The sequence below is a fragment of the Schistocerca gregaria genome, chromosome 5 (genome assembly GCF_023897955.1).
Source record: "Schistocerca gregaria isolate iqSchGreg1 chromosome 5, iqSchGreg1.2, whole genome shotgun sequence".
In the NCBI taxonomy this organism is placed as follows: Eukaryota; Metazoa; Arthropoda; class Insecta; order Orthoptera; family Acrididae; genus Schistocerca; species Schistocerca gregaria.
In genome coordinates this window covers 482,140,287-482,159,501 of record NC_064924.1, presented here as the reverse complement: position 1 = coordinate 482,159,501, position 19,215 = coordinate 482,140,287, and the positions used below count along the sequence as shown (strand labels likewise).

At 46.5% G+C, this 19,215-nt stretch overlaps 1 protein-coding gene across 2 annotated transcripts in view; it reads left to right on the top strand.

Annotated features, from left to right (window-relative positions):
• LOC126272036 (guanine nucleotide-binding protein G(o) subunit alpha) overlaps positions 1 to 19,215 on the top strand; it is a 929,986-nt gene that overhangs the window by 571,061 nt on the left and 339,710 nt on the right. For both annotated transcript variants that reach the window (XM_049974548.1, XM_049974549.1), the window contains exon 2: positions 546 to 588. In XM_049974548.1, coding sequence (XP_049830505.1) covers positions 546 to 588 — 43 coding nt within the window. The remainder of the gene's footprint in view (positions 1 to 545; positions 589 to 19,215) is intronic.

Genomic DNA, 19,215 nt, shown 5'->3' with positions numbered 1-19,215 from the left:
TTTGTTATCGAATGTCGCACATACAATTCCTGCTCGTTTACCTACGTCGAGACCGTTTGCTCTCCGAGTACTTTTAGGACTATAGAAGCACCTTTCTTCAAACTCCCGGCAGAAAATTTCTTTGTTTGGGGCTTCAGCCTGTGCCGAAATGCAGTTTTGAGCACTTCACTGCCGTCAAAACACTGAAATCAATCCATATACTGAGACATAGGAAGAGGTGATGAGTCAATTGTAAATCCTCATCTGGCAATCTTGATTGAGGTTTTCTCGTGTTTTCCCTAAATCCTTAAGGTGAATTCTGGTATGGTTCCTTTGAAAAGGACGTAATTGATTTCCTTCCTCACCCATGTCCAGCCTCAGTTCCATGTTCTTGTGACCTCGTAGGCGGCGCATACTAAACGATAATCTTCCGCCTTTCCTTCCTTGTTATTCAGATGTCTTTCTGTGCTGCTGTAATGAGAGTACTGGGTTAACAAACACTGTCGCAACAACTTCCGTCTACCCAAATATGGTTTTCTGACAGTTCTTGTTTTTACCTGTTCCAGGTGCTGGCGAATCGGGCAAGAGTACGATAGTGAAACAAATGAAGTGAGTATTAACACAGTGTACTACTTTGTATAGTTATTAACTGTTTTTTAAATGCATCAACAACATCTTACTAGATTTTTTTTTTGCATTTCCCTGAGGACTAGAACTGAGGAAAACATTTTGCAAACGTTTATGAAGTCGCTCGTAAGACATTCTTCATCGTTGCGAAGAAGGTTCTGCATTCCAACTTAATTAGTTTATATTCTCATATTCTGTGTGATCATTTCCTCCGTTCAGCTGACGATGAGACGATCGTAGAACCTGTTTTAAAATTTCGTGTTGTCCTTTAATTATTAGGGTGGCTATACAATGGATTGTTTGCTAGAAAATGCATAACACCTACTCCAGACACAATAGCCATGTCTTCCTCCGTTTTAATTTCCCTCCAAATTATCATTCTTCAAAGTAGTTCTTTGTCCTTAATGAAATCCCAAATTAATATCGTGACGGGCTGGCTAGTGAAGATACAAGTCTTCTATCAAAAACACTGACGAAAACAAAAGTCGCAACCCCAAGGAGGAGTTGTGCGGCATCAGCGAAAGGCGATTTGGCGTGTTTCTACATCTGAAATCTATTCAGATTTCGCGCCAGTCGCATAAGAGACGCTAGTAGCGTCACTTAAGGGGTGGAAATCGGGTTTGCTTTAAATTCACGCTAACGGTCGTGATTGGTCGTGGTTGGGCGTGATAGGTTGATGTTGGTCTAGAATGCCTTAAAGGCAGCAAAGACGTCGTTATCAACGGGTCACTGAGTTAACGAGGACGTGTACTAGGGCTACAAGAAGCTGGATGTTCCTTGTGCGATACTGTAGAAAGACTTGGCAGGAATGTAGCGACTGTAGATGATCGCGAGATCATACTGGTGCAAGAGGACTGGACGCCGGACGACAACGTGGCTCTGCCGAGAGGGAAGACCGTCGCGTTCGGCATATGGCTCTGGAGCATCGTACTGCATTCGCAGAAGCATTTTGAGCAGCAGTTGGCAACACTGAGACACGACTAATTACTAAAAATCTGTTACTTCAAGGAAAGCTCCGAGCCCGCTCCCTGTAGCGTGCATTCCACTGACCCCAAACCACGACCATTTGCGACTTCAGTGGTCTCAAGCGAGAGCTCATTGTGGAGCAGGGTGGAGGTGTGTTTCCTGGTGAAATCTGGTTTTGGTTGCCAGTGATGGCCGCACTGTCTGCTTGCTAGACGCACTGGACCTACACCTGCAGTTGTGGTCTGAGGTGCGATTTCTTACGACGGCAATCCAACACACCCTGACTCTAAATCTGTACCTCAGTCTGGTGATTCAACCTGTTGCGCTGCCATTCATGAACTGCACCCCAGGGGGGGGGGGGGGGGGGGGGGGGAGTCAGCAGGATAACGCTTCTGAAGGTGGCAGGGGTAAAATACAGGGAGCGAAAGGCTATTTACAATTTGTACAGAACCAGATAGCAGCTATCAGAGTCGAGGGACATGAAAAGGAAGCAGTGGTTGGGAAGGGAGTGAGACAGGGTTGTAGCCTCTCCCCCATGTCATTCAATCTGTATATTGAGCAAGCAGTAAAGGAAACAAAAGAAAAATTTGGAGTAGGAATTAAAATCCATGGAGAAGAAATAAAAACTTTGAGGTTAGCCGGTGACATTGTAATTCTGTCCGAGACAGCATAGGCCTTGGAAGAGCAGTTGAACGGAATGTACACTGTCTTAAAAGGAGGATATAAGATGAACATCAACAAAAGCAAAACGGGTATAATGGAATGTAATCGAATTTAGTCGGGTGATGCTGAGGAAATTAGATTAGGAAATGAGACACTTAGCGTAGTAAAGGAGTTTTGCTGTTTGGGGAGCAAAATAACTGAAGATGGGCGAAGTAGAAAGGATATAAAATGTAGACTGGCAATGGCAAGGCAAGAGCTTCTAAAGAAGAGAAATTTGTTAACATCGAGTATAGATTCAAGTGCCAGAAAGTCGTTTCTGAAAGTATTTGTGTGGAGTGTAGCCATTTATGGAACTGAAACATGGACGATAAGTAGTTTGGACAAGAAGAAAATAGAAGCTTTCGAAATGTGGTGCTACAGAAAAATGCTGAAGATTAGATGGGTAGATCACGTAACTAATGAGGAAGTATTGAATAGAATTGGGGAGAAGAAGGAGTTTTGGCACAACTTAACTAGAAGAAGGGATCGGCTGGTCGAACATGTTCTGAGGCATCAAAGACCTTAGTATTGGAGGGTAGGCAGCGTGGAGGGTAAAAATCGTAGAGGGAGATCAAGAGATGAATACATTAAGCAGATTCAGAAAGATGTAGGTTGCAGTAGGTACTGGGAGATGAAGGACCTTGCGCAGGATAGAGTAGCATGGAGAGCTGCATCAAACCAGTCTCTGGACTGAAGACCGCAACAAGAACAACAACAACAACGCTCGCCCACATTCCGCTGTTGTACACCAACACGCTCTACAGGGAGTCGACATGTCGCATTCTCTTGCTGGATCACCATGTCTGTTTCCAGTCGGGCACATATGGGACACCGTCGGACGACAACTCCAGCGTCATCTATAAAAACCCATCCGTACACTGAGCGAACAAGTGCAATGGGCATCTAACTCCATCCCACAAACTGACATCCACCATCTGTATAAGAAAATACATACACTTTTACATACTTGCATTCAACATTCTGGCGGTTACACCGGTTATTAATGTACCAGTATTTCATATTTACAATGGCTATCTCGCCCTTACATTAACCTGTGATCTTGCAATGTTAATCACTTAAATATGTGATTTCCGAAATTTCATTACTCTACGTTCATAATTTTTTGGTGTTTTGATTATTTTTTCCCATCAAAGTAGAATGTCATACAGCCACAAACAAGCTACAAATAGTTATAAGTAGTGGCATTGTACCAGATTGTGTAATTAGCCGACATGATTTTCGTGTATGGATAAGCAAATGGAAATGATAAGAAAGCTAATACCAGGCCAAGAAACCAAGCAGACGACATCCGACGCACGACATATTTCGAAGGCTTTTCAAATGGCCAATGAAAACAGTCCAGATATCGTCCAGTTGCCTCATACATAGAATTCAGCCAGTGGCAGAATCGGTGATTGAGGAGTACCAGGGAGGTTTTCGGCCAGGATGGTCAATAGCAGATCACATCTTCAGTCTCCGGCAGCTCACTAAGAAACTGGGTGAATATGGTAAAGATTTGCATATTTTATTCGTTCATTTTAAGAAGGCCTATGGTTGCATACATCGCAAGAGCCTTCTCAGCTGTTTAAGGGAGTTTGGCCTGGCAGAGAAACTCATCAACCTGATAAAAATCTGTGTGAGCGAAACACGTGCAAAGGTGAAGATGGGAAATAGTATAACTGAGGAATTTGAAATTGTGACAGGACACAAGCAAGGAGATGGGTTGTCCCCTATCCTGTTCAACTTTGCCCTCGAGAAGATCGTACGCGAGACCTTCCAAGAGAACGGTGGGAGTTGGTTTGGGTTGTTTGTGGAAGGAGACCAGACAGCGAGGTCATCGGTCTCATCGGATTAGGGAAGGATGGGGAAGGAAGTCGGCCGTGCCCTTTCAAAGAAACCATCCCGGCATTTGCCTGGAGCGATTTAGGGAAATCACGGAAAACCTAAATCAGGATAGCCGGACGCTGGATTGATCCGTCGTCCTCCCGAATGCGAGTCCAGTGTAGAGAACGAAGGGATTGCAATCGAAGGAAAGAGCCTGGCATACTTAGCCTATGCAGACGACATCTGTTTACTCTCTAGGTCTGAGGAGGAGTTGTAGCAAATGACCAAAGCACTGAAGGAGGCTGCCAGCAAATTTGGGCTAAATATAAACGAAGCCAAGACAGAGTACCTCATTATGACGCGTGGTCATTGTCAGACTGCTGATCATCTACAATCACTGCAGGTGAGAGACCAGTCCTACAAGAGAGTGCATGAATTCAAATACCTAGGGGCACTTTTCACTGCGAACTCGTCTTGTGAAGCAGAGATCAATGCCAGAATATAAGCAACAAACCTATCTTACTACAGCCTAGCACAACTGCTTCGGCCCAGATATCTCTAACGACAGTTCAAGATTCGACTGTACAAAACCCTGATCCAGCCTGTTGTACTTTATGGCTGTGAGACACGGAGTATCCGGAAACAGGACTTCCATAAGCTCCTCGTTTTTTAGAGAAAAGTGCTTCGGAAGATCTTCGGTCCGGGTCTGGATGCAGACACAGGGGAATTGAGGATCAGATACAGCCAAGAGCTTGAGGAACTATACCAGCAGCTCAACGTAGCAGGAACTGTCAAAGCCAAACGAATGCAGTGGGCCAGCCATGTGGCTACCGGATGGAAGATCACAGATGGTCTCGGAAGCTCCTGGATTTCACACGTACAGGAAAGAGACCCCTAGGGAGACCTAAGAAGCGTTGGAGGGATGGGCTCCATGAAGACTTAAACCAAGCATCAATAGATGTGGACGGATGGCGGATAGCAGCAATGGACAGGATACATTGGAGGTGGAAACTTGTAGAAGCGTGCGGCAAACTGGGCCTGATCATGTAGAAGAAGAATAAAAACAGTGATATCATAATACAACAAATGAGAAACACTACGAACTACAGTGACTCCCAACTTGGTAAAAGCTTTGCTTCCCGCCGTGTTTTAGGGTCCTTTAATCGGGCACTACACTGAAGGAAATGGAATTCAGCAGACCTATAAAAAAATTGTGGAGATGTATATCATACGCTTCCAGAAAAAATGCAACACCCTGTGTTCAGTGGAAGCAGTGTAAAGTATATGTATACACAGGTGTTGTGGTGTTAGTGGTTCATTTGTCACGCTCGTCGACCATCAGCTGGCGCTCAGAAGGCAATGCTGTGCACCGTATGGTTTGACTCTGCCTGCAGTAACTATGCTGAGTATAGAGATGAACAGTGCTTGCGACATTCATTCTAGGATACGGCCATGCCCCAAAGACGAGAACGCATTCCTGTTCAAGAGCTCTAGCGTTGTGGGCCTGCGGAAATCTGGATGGACGCTTAGACCGATTGCTGCATGTGTTGGGCACAATGTATCGGTGCTTCCAACAGTGGTCTGCGGAACATTCCCACACCTCTAGAAAAGATCCTGGAGGTCCGCGTATTACAGACGCACGTCAAGATCGACGTATTGTGCGAGCAGCGTTGACCGACCGAATATCATCCAGGGACGAAATCCAGTAACATGTTGCCCTTTCTGTGTCATCAGGGACCATTGGGAAAAGTCTGCTGGCAGCCTTCGGCGACTCTAGTCTGTAGTTTCGTCAAAGAATTAACTGGAAAGTGGAATGGCGCTCTGTCATCTTCAGTGATGGTGTGGGTTCTGTCTATACGCGAGTGACGGACATCAACAAAAGACATGGTGCGCTGCCTATTCCAGAGTGCATTCGCCGATTACACACTGGCCCCATCCAAGGCATCGTGATGTCGGGGGCCATTTGGTGTTTCTGTCAGAGCCCGCTACATTGTACAAGATGTTATTCTCGTGCTTCTATCATTTCTTCGACAGGAAGCTTTGTATTTTTTTTCAGCAGGACAATTCACGTCCAAATGCTGCTGCTGCGACACAGTGCGCTCTTCATGGCGAGCAACATTGCCATATCTATTGGCAATCGAACACGTAGTGCCGAATTGCAACAAAAGGCCCAGTCTATCGCGAGATGCCATTCGACACCTTCATAGTCACATACGCTATGTGATCAAAAGTATCCGCACACCCCCCAAAACATACGTTTTTCATATTAGATGCATTGTGCGGCCACCTACTGCCAGTTACTCCATATCAGCGACCTCAGTAGTTATTAGACATATTGAGAGAGCAGAATGGGGCGCTCGGCGGAACTCACGTACTTCGAACGTGGTCAGGTGATTGGGTGTCAATTGTGTCATACGTTTTTATGCGAGATTTCCACATTCTTAAACATCACTGTTTCCGATGTGATAGTGAAGTGGAAACGTGAAGGGACAGCACAAAAGCGTACAGGCTGACAGATACCGCTGACAGTTGAAGAGGGTCGTAATGTATAATAGGCAGACATCTATCCAGACCATCACACAGGAATTCCAAACTGCATCAGGATCCAATGGAAGTACTATGACAGTTCGGCGGGAGGTGAGAAAATTTGGATTTCATGGTGGAGCGGCTGCTTATAAGCCACACGTAACGCCAATAATGCCAAACAACACGTCGCTTGGTGTCAGGAGCGTAAACCTTGGAAAGTCGAACCGTGGAAGAAAGCTGTGTAGAGTGACGAATCACACAATATAGCGATCCGAAGGCAGGGTGTGGGTATGGCGAATGCCCAGTGAACGTCATCTGTCAGCGTGTGTAGTGCCAACAGTAAAATTTGGCGGTGGTGTTATGGTGCGGTCGTGCTTTTCATGGAGGGGGCTTGACAGGCCTGCACTGATGTTTTAAGCTTGAATGTATACCTGCGAGATTGGAATCTGTAATCAAGGCTAAAGGTGAGCCAACACCATGCTGAATTCCAGCAATACCGATGGATGGGGCCCCGAATTTGTAAGTAATTTTCAGCCAGGTGTCCGGATACTTTGGTCACATAATGTACTTTTAAAGTGAGTACCTGTGAACTCACTTGTCAAAAAATGATTTTTGCCAGCAAGGTGTTGCATTTTTTTCCTGCAGGACACTGAGATGACAAATTTCATGGGATAGCTCCTGATAGCCGGCCGCTGTGGCCTAGCGGTTCTAGGCGCGTCAGTCCGGAACCGTGCTGCTGCTACGGTCGCAGGTATGAATCCTGTCTCGTGTATGGATGTGTGTGATGTCCTTAGGTTAGTTAGGTTTAAGTAGTTCTAAGTCTAGGGGACTGATGACATCACATGTTAAGTCCCATGGTGCTTAGAGCCATTTGAACAAATATTCGATTAGAAAAGTCAACTCTTACAACGGACAGAGGTAATGGACTACCGCATTTATCGCGGACAGAGGAAATGGACTACCGCAATGGCCACGATAATTATCTGTGACAATGCTGTATACACATTATCCATTTAGGAAGCACGTTAAAGCAAATAAAATGGCATTAGTAGTAAGATAAAAAAAGGAGTCTCTTATTCGTTATTAACAAGTTGGCAATATAGGTATGAAGCTGGGCATCCATCATACCCTTTTTCTTATGATAGTTAAGAGCCTCTTATACTAAAATTTTCCATAATTAACAAGTTGCAGCGTAAAATCGGTATACATTGCCAGAAGCCGGTTAAAAGAACCATACATTCATCACTGTGTGGTTAGTATGTGTTGAGAAAAAGGGATGTTGACGTGAGAAATAATATGTATGATGCTGACGAGCAATCAGAGTCTCTTCAACAATTACCGAAACAGCGTTGTTGTTAGAATTCCATCTTTAAAATTAACGCAGTTTAAGATGAGAATTCACAACAAAATGAAACTGCGTGTATTATAGTTTTCACGTTTGAAGTTGAAAATGTAACAAAAGTGTTGTATAATGTTGTACAGGAATGAAACTGAACATACTGAAGATGAGACATAGGTGTCAAAAATATGTTCAGGTAGAAAAATAAATTGTGTTTTACAACAGGCAGAGATTTAGAAACAGCAGGTTCCAACCCCAACAAGATATTAAGGTTCAAAATGGTTCAAATGGCTTTGAGCACTATGGGACATAACTTCTGAGGTCATCAGTCCCCTAGAACTTAGAACTACTTAAACCCAACTAACCTAAGGACAACACACACATCCATACCCGAGGCAGGATTCGAACCTGCGACCGTAGTGGTCGCTCGGTTCCAGACTGTCGCGCCTAGAACCGCTCGGCCACCCCGGCCGGCGATGATAAGGAATACGTTATTTGAGAATCTGCCACAGTCAAGAGACTGTCTTTAAGGGCAATAAATGGATAAAAATCGGAACACGAATGGAGTGCGCTAATCCAATATCGAATCAACTGTTACGCCAATTCGTGTCGCGCCAGCGCGTCTGCGACATGTAGGTAATCCGGTTTGTAGAACTGCGGGGATCTTGAACCCCTTCTCCGCCGCTCGCTAGGAGAGAAACTTCATCCCCGCATCAAAGCCGTATTTCTCCATAAAGGCGGCCTCCTTTTTGTGAGTCCTTTGAGGGCGGCGGCGGCGGCGGCATGGACGTAAAGTTTGTGCCTTGCCACCGAGTAATAATTTATGCGGCGAACCGCTGCCTTTGACTGGCTGCCTCAAAGGTCACGCCGGCGACGTCGCCCACCGGATGCGGAAAATGCGCCGCAAGGGACGACAGGTAGCGACAGCCGAGGCGAGCCAACACCGAGCCGCAGTACAACTCGTACCACTGTAGTCCGCCCCATGCATGTTGGCGTCGAACAGACGACGTGCTTCTGCCACTGTGTTTCGAGTGCGTGACTGAAGTACGGCGGAAGCTCGTTCATCTTGATTAGTTGGGGCCGTTGATCATCCAGAGTATAGAAAATGTGGATAATCCGGAAATTAAAAAACTGGCCGGGTGCCAGTGGGAGTCGCGTATTGAGGGTTCCGTAAAAACTTAATTACGTATGTACACAGTTCAGCTATTCCCGTTATCTAGAATCTCGACCATTTTTGCCTGTTATCGACACTGATACTGACAAGATACCGGTCACAGACTGACAAGATACCGGTCACAGGGATTCCAAGATTTTCGAGAATGTTTTAGTCTCAATAATATAAATGTGACATAAGGAGTGTTGCAGCGGGTAGGCATTTAGTATAATAATAATCAGCAGTTCCCCATTCAGGGCGACTGGACAGCGACGGTGCAAGTCAGTCATCAGGCAAGGAATGACTTTGTTGAGAGAGCACTTGCTCGCGAAAGGCAAAGGTCCCGAGTTCGAGCCTCGGTCCGGCACACAGTTTTAATCTGCCAGGAAGTTTAATGATTTTGTTGCTCACATGACGCGTTTCGGAATTTATCAAACATCAGATATGCAAGACTGATTACTGCAAGTAGATACGGCGTTTAAAGTTGTATGTGAAACCAACGTTCGCAAGCTAGTTCATTGCTCCTCATCGGTTGGAGATATATCATCTTGATGGAACATGTGTTACCAGAACTGCTGGAGGGTGTATCTCTGATTGTTCGTTTAAAGTTGTATGTGAAACAAACGTTCGCAAACTAGTCCATTGCACCCCATCGGTCGAAGATATATCATCTCCATGGAACACGTGTTACCAGAACTGCTGGAGGGTGTATCTCTGAATGGCAATGGCTCTGAGCACTATGGGACTTAACATCTGAGGTCATCAGTCCCCTAGAACGTAGAACTACTTAAACGTAACTAACCTAAGGACATCACAAACATCCATGCCCGAGGCAGGATTCGAACCTGCGACCGTAGCGGTCGCGCGGTTCCAGACTGTAGCGCCTAGAACCGCTCGGCCACTCTGGCCGGCTCTCTGAATGGTAGACAAAGGATGTATTTTCAGTGCGATAAGGCGTCAGCCCATGTCAGCACTGCTGTGAGGAATCATCTGAGACCCACCTTCGCTAATCGGTACGTCTTTGGTTCAAATGGCTCTGAGCAGTATAGGACTTAACATCTGAGGTCATCAGTCCCCTAGAACTTAGAACTACTTAAACCTAACTAACCTAAGGACATCACACACATCCATGCCCGAGGTAGGATTCGAACCTGCGACCGTGGCAGTCGCACGGTTCCGGACTGCGCGCCTAGAACCGCGAGACCACCGCGGCCGGCTCGGTACGTCTTGGATTGTGCCCCAGCCGCCCAGGTCACCTGACCTCACGTGTCTAGATTTTTCCGCTGGGGAGAGGGGGGAGGGAGGGGGGAGGGAGCTATGAAGCAGGTAGAGTATGAAACCCCTGTGCAAACAGAACAAGACGCCGTCGCTAGAATTTCCGTCGCTGCTGGAACAACTGCAGATATGCCAGGAATCTTCGAATGGACACGACGGCCAGTTCCCATGAATGCCACTACTCTAATTGGCAAGCTAAGATACCCTCTGTTTATTATCGTCATTTGCGTCAGCAATTGTCGTCAACACCATATGTACCATAATTAAGTATATGTTCTCTACCTCGTGAGTTAATCTGAACGAATATGGCTTGGTTCAAATGGGTCTGAGCACTATGGGGCTTAACATCTGTGGTCATCAGTCGCCTAGAACTTAGAACTACTTAAACCTAACCAACCTAAGGACATCACACACATCCATGTCCGAGGCAGGATTCGAACCTGCGACCGTAGCGGTCACGCGGTTCCAGACTGAAGAGCCTAGAACCGCACGGCCACACCGGCCTGCTTGAACGAATAGGTTCGGAACACCCTGTACGTTGTCATCACTGCACTATTGACTTGAAATTACGCCACAATTTTAAAACGTTGATATAATTGGTCTTTTGTGGCGGAAAGATCGATAAACTTCATTGCAACAGGATCGTGTAGAGGAGGGAGTGGAACCTTCTGTTGTCTTTTGCTTCTTACAGTACACGGGGCATTGTAAACTCTGTGCAAAGTCCGAGAGATGGCAACGCAGGCGCGTATCGAGGTCATGTTTAGTTAGTAGCATCTTTGGATAGAACACACACCAAGTTTCAGCCATATTGGTCTCTTTCTTTGTGTTTGGCATCCGTCTGGATCAAGGAAGTCGAAGAGAAGCTTGATAAACATTACGGTGGCTCTGCACCTTCGATTAGAACAGTTTATAAGTGGTTTCAAAATTTTCGGAGTGGCCATATGGGCACAAGTGATGCTGAACATTCTGGATGCCCTGTGGAGGTTACGACTCCAGGAATCATTGATAAAATCAATGATATGGTGATGGATGACAGAAGAGTTTAGGTGCGTGAGATTGCTAGTGCTGTGGGCATCTCGAATGAACGGGCACATAATATTGTGCATAAACATTTGGACACGAGAAAGCTATCAGCTTGACCAAAAACGGAATCGTGTGAAATGTTGCAAGGATGATTTTCAGCTGTTTAGGAAGAATCGGCAGGATTTTAAGCGTCCTTTCGTCACTGTGGATGAAACATGGATACATTACTATACTCCTAACACCAAACAACAATCTAAACAACAGGTTACCAGGGGAGAATCTGCACCAAAAAACGCGAAGACCTTTCCTTCGGCCGGAGAGGTTATGGCGACTGTCTTTTGGGATTCCCAAGGGATAATCCTCATCGACAATCTGGAAAATGGTAAAACTGTTAGAGGTGCTTATTATTTATTGTTACTGGACCGTTTGAAAATCGAACTGCAAGAAAAACGCCGGCGATTGGACTACAAAAAACAAATTCCAACTCGCTTCACATCCCCGAGCCCCCCTATTCGTATGTGCCACGACTGATAGTAATCAGCCAATGGGGTGTGTGCTCTTGTTTTGCTCACGCTCGCCGGTAACACGCACGTCTCATGTTGTTTTCTTCGGCTTGAAGGTTGCCAGCCAGAATGGTGCAAGCCCAGGACTATCTTCTCTATTAATGGTCAAGGCACACGCTGTGAGATGCAACAGACAACAGCAGGAAACCATCTACAATAAAGTTTCGTACTCCTTCCACCACAAGAGACCAACAATATTGTGACATAATGTCGTGCTCAGTAGAGCAGTCCTAACAAAACATAATACGTCAGGACAATCAAATACACCAGTAGGCCCAGAAGAAAGCCACTCTAACAGTGGCCGATACAAAGGTTTCATCAGTGATTCTGACTCTGGCTTACACAGTTGTCTAGCTCTTAACCACTTTGCTATTGTGCCTCAGGTAGGGGAACTTGGGCCGGAGGAAATTCATAATAATGGTACAAGTCTCCAGGAAAATGTAATTCCATGGGAATACTTCATGTTTAACGAGTTTCATTTTTAAAAAAAATGAGCGCAAGAAAACATTTCTTAAAGGTGAAAAAAGTCATCTTGTAGTGTGACCTAACGTACCTTACTCGAAAATCACTTAAAACTGTATGTTGCATTTTTAAAATTATTAAAGAAATTCTTTCATATTTCCCGTTCTGCCCTATCTGCGGGGCAGATGGGATAAGTCATTTTGTGAAATTGTTGCAGAAATGTTAAAATTATTAGGAATACCGTCTCGAAACAAGTTGTTTAGTGAACAATTTAGAGTAGGGAATATGGAATCTTCAAAAAACTTCGTTAACAGTAAGGAAATATTTTAATTTCATTTTGAAAAATGCACAATTATTTTTAAGGCTAGATGCCAAGTTTCTGTTACTTTGTTTGAATCCCATCGCCCTTGCACCCGCTATCTTGTTCCGTCCCGAGATCCCCTATATGTGCACACCGACTGACAGAGCAAAGAGTTGGGCTGTCGGAACGATCGGCTGCGTCAGTAGATCCGACCTTCCAAACACATGTCTTCGAGAGTCCGATTATTTAATGGGACAGGTACCCTACACACTGCACGTGGCCCAACACGTCTGATCATGTATCTGGTCAAACAAATTGTACAATTTGTCGGCCTCCTGACAACAGTAGTAAAAGTTCAGTGCATTGCAATCGTCATTAAGTCAATGGTTTTTCACAGAGTGGCGTTAGTCGTAGCCTACTTCACTGAAGGCAAATGCTATTCTGGTTCTACTATGATGGCTGGGGCCATTTGGCTGCCCCATCTCTGTCCACCCATACTTGTACTTGGTATTTAACGACTTGAACGCCGACGATTCATTGAGCTACAACCTTCCTTCTACGGCTAGCTGGAAGAAGGCTGGCGGAAAGGGGGGGGGGGGAGGTAGCTCCCGATCGCCAATTACCCCCTACAGACACCAAACGACTCCCCCACGTCTCATGCAGTCAAGCCGGACGACATTGTTTATGGTGATCCGTCTGTCTGATGGCGACGTTAAGCTTGCTGAGTCCCTTGATGGTTCTTCAGAGAAGTAGGCTGCTCGCAGCCCTTTTGTGGTACGCGCTACACTTGGCGAGGTGACGAAGGCCCAAGCGCACTGGATTCACATTCGGAATGATCAGGATTCAGATCCAGACCTTTTTTACGATGTTTCCCCCAAGTGAGTTAGTGCCAGTTTCTATCTTATCCTCGCCCTTCGTAGCGTGTGCCTCAGTACAGCTGTTTTGTATTTAACACGAAGCACTTGTTCGACTGATTCTTGATTATTGTTCATCTACCTGGTACCCCTACCAGGTAGAGATGATAGAAGAGATAGAGAAGATCCAACGAAGAACGGTGTGTTTCGTCACGCGATAGTCTAGCCGGAGCGAGAGCGTTACGGAGATGCTCAACGCAAACTATATTGGCAGACGTTACAAGAGAGGCTTTGTGCATCACGGAGAGATTTACTGTTGAAATGTCATGAGGTCTCAGTTAGTGGTACAAAAAGTACCCTCCGTGACACACCATACTGTGACTTGCGGGGTATGATTTATATAGATGTAGGTGAAGCAGCTGAAACAAGGCACCCCCAAATACCTGCAGAACGTTTCACACGTAACTCGACGTTTTTTGTGTAACTGGTCTTTGTGCTTCACCCTGTGTCCAAAATTAAAGCAACAAACGGAAATTTGGAAGGTTGCGTTTAGTTGGCCACAAAACTGTATATACAGGTGATAGTGAAGTAGAAACAGTGTAAAAAATACATTACGTAAACAGTTGCGACATGCATAACGGTAGAAAAATCTGTTCTTCCTTTTTTTCAACTTCACAGATTTGCACACACATTCTGACAACTGGTTAATGTGCCCAGTATGGGTGTGACTACCTCTGGCAGCAATACGGGCAGGACAATGGCTGGGCATGCTGAGAATGATGTCATCACTCTGATGTTGAGGCAATAACGGCGCTTCCTCCTGCAGAGCTACTCGCATGTCGTTGAGAGTGTTTGGTGGAAGCTGAGGGACGCAATCCGTAATCCCATGCATACCAGACCTGCTTTATGGGATTGAAATCGGGAGAGCGAGTATTTTTTCCAAGCCGCGAGTGCAATATCTTCCGTTTCCAGGAGAACTTCAGCCACCCTTGCTGTATGAGGTTGGCCATTATTGTGCATCAGTACGAAGTGTGGGCCCACAGCACCTCGCAACAACCGCACATGAGATCCCAAGATTTCGTCACGATATCTGACTGCAGTTAAACCTTGTCGATTCTCCCTATAGTTTCGCGAGGAGGTGTTCGTGCCTTTATCACAATCCCTGCCCACACCATTAGGAATCCTCCTCGATGTCCATCTCTTTCCACAGTGTTTGGATCCCGTTCTCGACTTCCACGTTCCCTCCGGATGCGAATCCTTCGTCGGCAATCACTGTCCAGACTAGATCGGGACTAATCTACACTCCTGGAAATTGAAATAAGAACACCGTGAATTCATTGTCCCAGGAAGGGGAAACTTTATTGACACATTCCTGGGGTCAGATACATCACATGATCACACTGACAGAACCACAGGCACATAGACACAGGCAACAGAGCATGCACAATGTCGGCACTAGTACAGTGTATATCCACCTTTCGCAGCAATGCAGGCTGCTATTCTCCCATGGAGACGATCGTAGAGATACTGGATGTAGTCCTGTGGAACGGCTTGCCATGCCATTTCCACCTGGCGCCTCAGTTGGACCAGCGTTCGTGCTGGACGTGCAGACCGCGTGAGACGACGCTTCATCCAGTCCCAAACATGCTCAATGGGGGACAGATCCGGAGATCTTGCTGGCCAGGGTAGTTGACTTACACCTTATAGAGCTCGTTGGGTGGTATGGGATACATGCGGACGTGCATTGTCCTGTTGGAACAGCAATTTCCCTTGCCGGTCTAGGAATGGTAGAACGATGAGTTCGATGACGGTTTGGATGTACCGTGCACTATTCAGTGTCCCCTCGACGATCACCAGAGGTGTACGGCCAGTGTAGGAGATCGCTCCCCACACCATGATGCCGGATGTTGGCCCTGTGTACCTCGGTCGTATGCAGTCCTGATTGTGGCGCTCACCTGCACGGCGCCAAACACGCATACGACCATCATTGGCACCAAGGCAGAAGCGACTTTCATCGCTGAAGACGACACGTCTCCATTCGTCCCTCCATTCACGCCTGTCGCGACACCACTGGAGGCGGGCTGCACGATGTTGGGGCGTGAGCGGAAGACGGCCTAACGGTGTGCGGGACCGTAGCCCAGCTTCATGGAGACGGTTGCGAATGGTCCTCGCCGATACCCCAGGAGCAACAGTGTCCCTAATTTGCTGGGAAGTGGCGGTGCGGTCCCCTACGGCACTGCGTAGGATCCTACGGTCTTGGCCTGCATCCGTGCGTCGCTGCGGTCCGGTCCCAGGTCGACGGGCACATGCACCTTCCGCCGACCACTGGCGACAACATCGATGTACTGTGGAGACCTCACGCCCCACGTGTTGAGCAATTCGGCGGTACGTCCACCCGGCCTCCCGCATGCCCACTATACGCCCTCGCTCAAAGTCCGTCAACTGCACATACGGTTCACGTCCACGCTGTCGCGGCATGCTACCAGTGTTAAAGACTGCGATGGAGCTCCGTATACCACGGCAAACTGGCTGACACTGACGGCGGCGGTGCACAAATGCTGCGCAGCTAGCGCCATTCGACGGCCAACACCGCGGTTCCTGGTGTGTCCGCTGTGCCGTGCGTGTGATCATTGCTTGTACAGCCCTCTCGCAGTGTCCGGAGCAAGTATGGTGGGTCTGACACACCGGTGTCAATGTGTTCTTTTTTCCATGTCCAGGAGTGTATGAAAACAACATTGGCCCACTGTTTGACCGTCCAGATGGCATGCCGAGAACTTCGCTCTAGGCGCTCCCTTGTGTGAAGACGAGTCAGAGGTACACACGCAGGAGGTCTCCGACAATAAAGGCCACTCTGCCGAAACCTTTCGTGCACTGTTTGACTCGGTACAACACGTCCAGTGGATTCTGCGGGGTCAGATGCCAGCTGCCGTGCAGTACTAAGGCCGTACGGTCCTGCCGTTACAGCCAGACAATGGTCCTGTTTTTCTCATGACGCAAATGGTACAGCTACATCTACATCTACATATATACTCCTCTACCCACCAAGCGGTGTGTGGCGGAGGGCACAATTCGCGCCAAACTCATATTCCCCCCCCCCCCCCCCCCCCCCCACACACTGTTCCATTCGCGGATCGCGAGTGGGAAAAATGACAGTCTGAACGCCTCAGTACGAGCTCTAATCTCCCTTATCTTTGAATGGTAATCATTGCGCGATTGGAAAGTTGTTGTTAATAATATATGCTTTACATCCTCAAGATCGGAATTTAGTGAGCAGCCCCTTCCGTTTAGCGTGTCGTCTATCTGCAAGCGTGTCCCACTTCAAAATTTCTGTGAGATTTGTAACGCTCTCCCGATGGCTAAATGTACCAGTCACGAATCTTGCCGCTCTTCTTTGTACCTTCACAATCTCTTGAATCAGTTCCAATGGGTAAGAGCCCCATACAGAAGAACAATACTGGACGAACTAACGTAATGTAAGCAATTTCCTTTGTTGAAGGACTGCATCGCTTCAGGATTCTACCAATAAACTGCAATCTAGATTTCGACTTGCCCTTTACTTGTGTAATCTGACCATTCCATTTGAGATCATTTCGAATAGTCAGAAACAGATAGTTGACGGATGTTACCGCTTCCAAAGACTGGGCATTTATTTTGTACTCGTACATTAATGGGGATTTTCGCTTTGTTATACGCAGTAGGTTACACCCTGCCCGACCTTCGTCTTCGGGACACAGTTTTGGTCTCTATGAACTGTCGCCATATTCGAGAAACAGTAGAACGATTCACATTAACCCATCGCGCCTCAGCAGTTTGCGGCCATTCTTCCCATGGCCCTCCTTTGGAGAGAGTCTGGTAGGCGCCTACTGTGTGTCATACTGCACCGTCTGTGAATGTGTACACAGCAGTTGTGGATGAGGGACTGACCGGCAAACACTACCCCATTTGACTAGCCCTGACGTCATCGTTGGCTTGGTTGTCCGTTGACCGAACTTCCACCTTCCATGCAGAACTTGATCGTACAGACATCTGTTGACAGTTTGTATGATTATATCGTGAATTATACACAGAACGGGGAAACAGCGGTTTGTTGGACCCCTGTGTACGCTGATGAGCTTAAACATTATCACCACTGCTCACCGCTATATTACTTGCTGCCTGGTGGCATATCGGCCTCGTGACGCGATAAGGAATAATTTAATCGGAGCCGAGACAAATGGGGGATCATTCAAACGACGATACGGGCTATAAACGAGGAAATCCATCGACGTAAGCGACTTTAGCAAACGACATATTGTTACGACACGACGTTAGGCAACGAGCGTCTCGTAAATGGCAAAGCACCTCTTCGCGTGCTGCTGTTGTCAGCACGAGTAGGCTACCTGGTGCTGGATGTCCACGCCTAATCACATAATGTAGAGGTCGGAGATTTGCCCGCTCCATAATGAAGGGTAGGCGGCTATCTATAGCAGGTCTGACGACAAAGTATTATGTTAGAGCAGGCACAAGAGTTTCGGGGCTCACTGTTCAGCACTGAACACGGGGCTCTTCACCAGGTGACTCCAACTTGATCCAACGATATCCTCACGTGGGCCTGTAGTGAGCACGTGATCATCGAGATTGAACCGTGCGTCAGTTGACACGTGTTGCCTGGTCGGATTAATAGCTTTTCTTGTGCGGACGTCAACGCGAGATGCTTTTAATAGTTTCCACAATGAAACATTGTCTCAAAGTATGGTAGGAAACCCAAAGAGGTTCTGGTCGTATGTAAAGTACACCAGTGGCAAAAAACAGTCTATACCGTCACTGCGCTATAGCGATGGAAATGTTAACCATGATGATACTAAATACAGTTTTCAGTAATTCCTTCACGAAAGAAGACGAAGTAAATATTCCAGATTTCGAAAGCAGAACAGCTGTTAGCATGACTGACATAAAAGTAGATATCTCAGGTGTTGAGAAACAAGTCAAATCGCTTAAGAAAGGCAAGTCTTCCGGTCCAGATAGTATACCAATCAGGTTCCTTTCAGAGTATGCAGACACAATATCGCCTTTACAACCGCTCACTTGACGAAAGGTCTGTTCCTAAAGACTGGAAAGTAGCACAGGTCACACCAGTATTCAAGAAAGGAAATTACACACCCATATCACTAACCTCAATTTGCAGTAGGATTTTGGAGCATATACTATACTCGAACAATATGAATCACCTGGAAGAAAATGACTTATTGATACATAACCAACACGAATTCAGAAAATATCATTCTTGTGCAACGCAGCTAACTCTTTATTCCCATGAAGTAATGAGTGCTGCCGATTCCACATTCATAGATTTCCAGAAGGCTTTTGATAACGTTCCTCACAAGCGACTATTAATCAAATTGCTTGCATATAGAGTATCGTCTCAGTTGTGTGACTGGATTCGTGATTTCCTCTCACAGAGGTCACAATTCGTAGTGATAGATGGTAAATCATCGAGTAGAACAGAAGTGATATCTGGCGTTCCGCAAGGTAGTGTCATAGGCCTCTGCTGTTCCTGATTTACATAAATGATCTAGGTGATAACCTGAGCAGCCCCCTTAGATTGTTTGCAGATGACGCTGTAATTTACCGTCTAGTAAAAT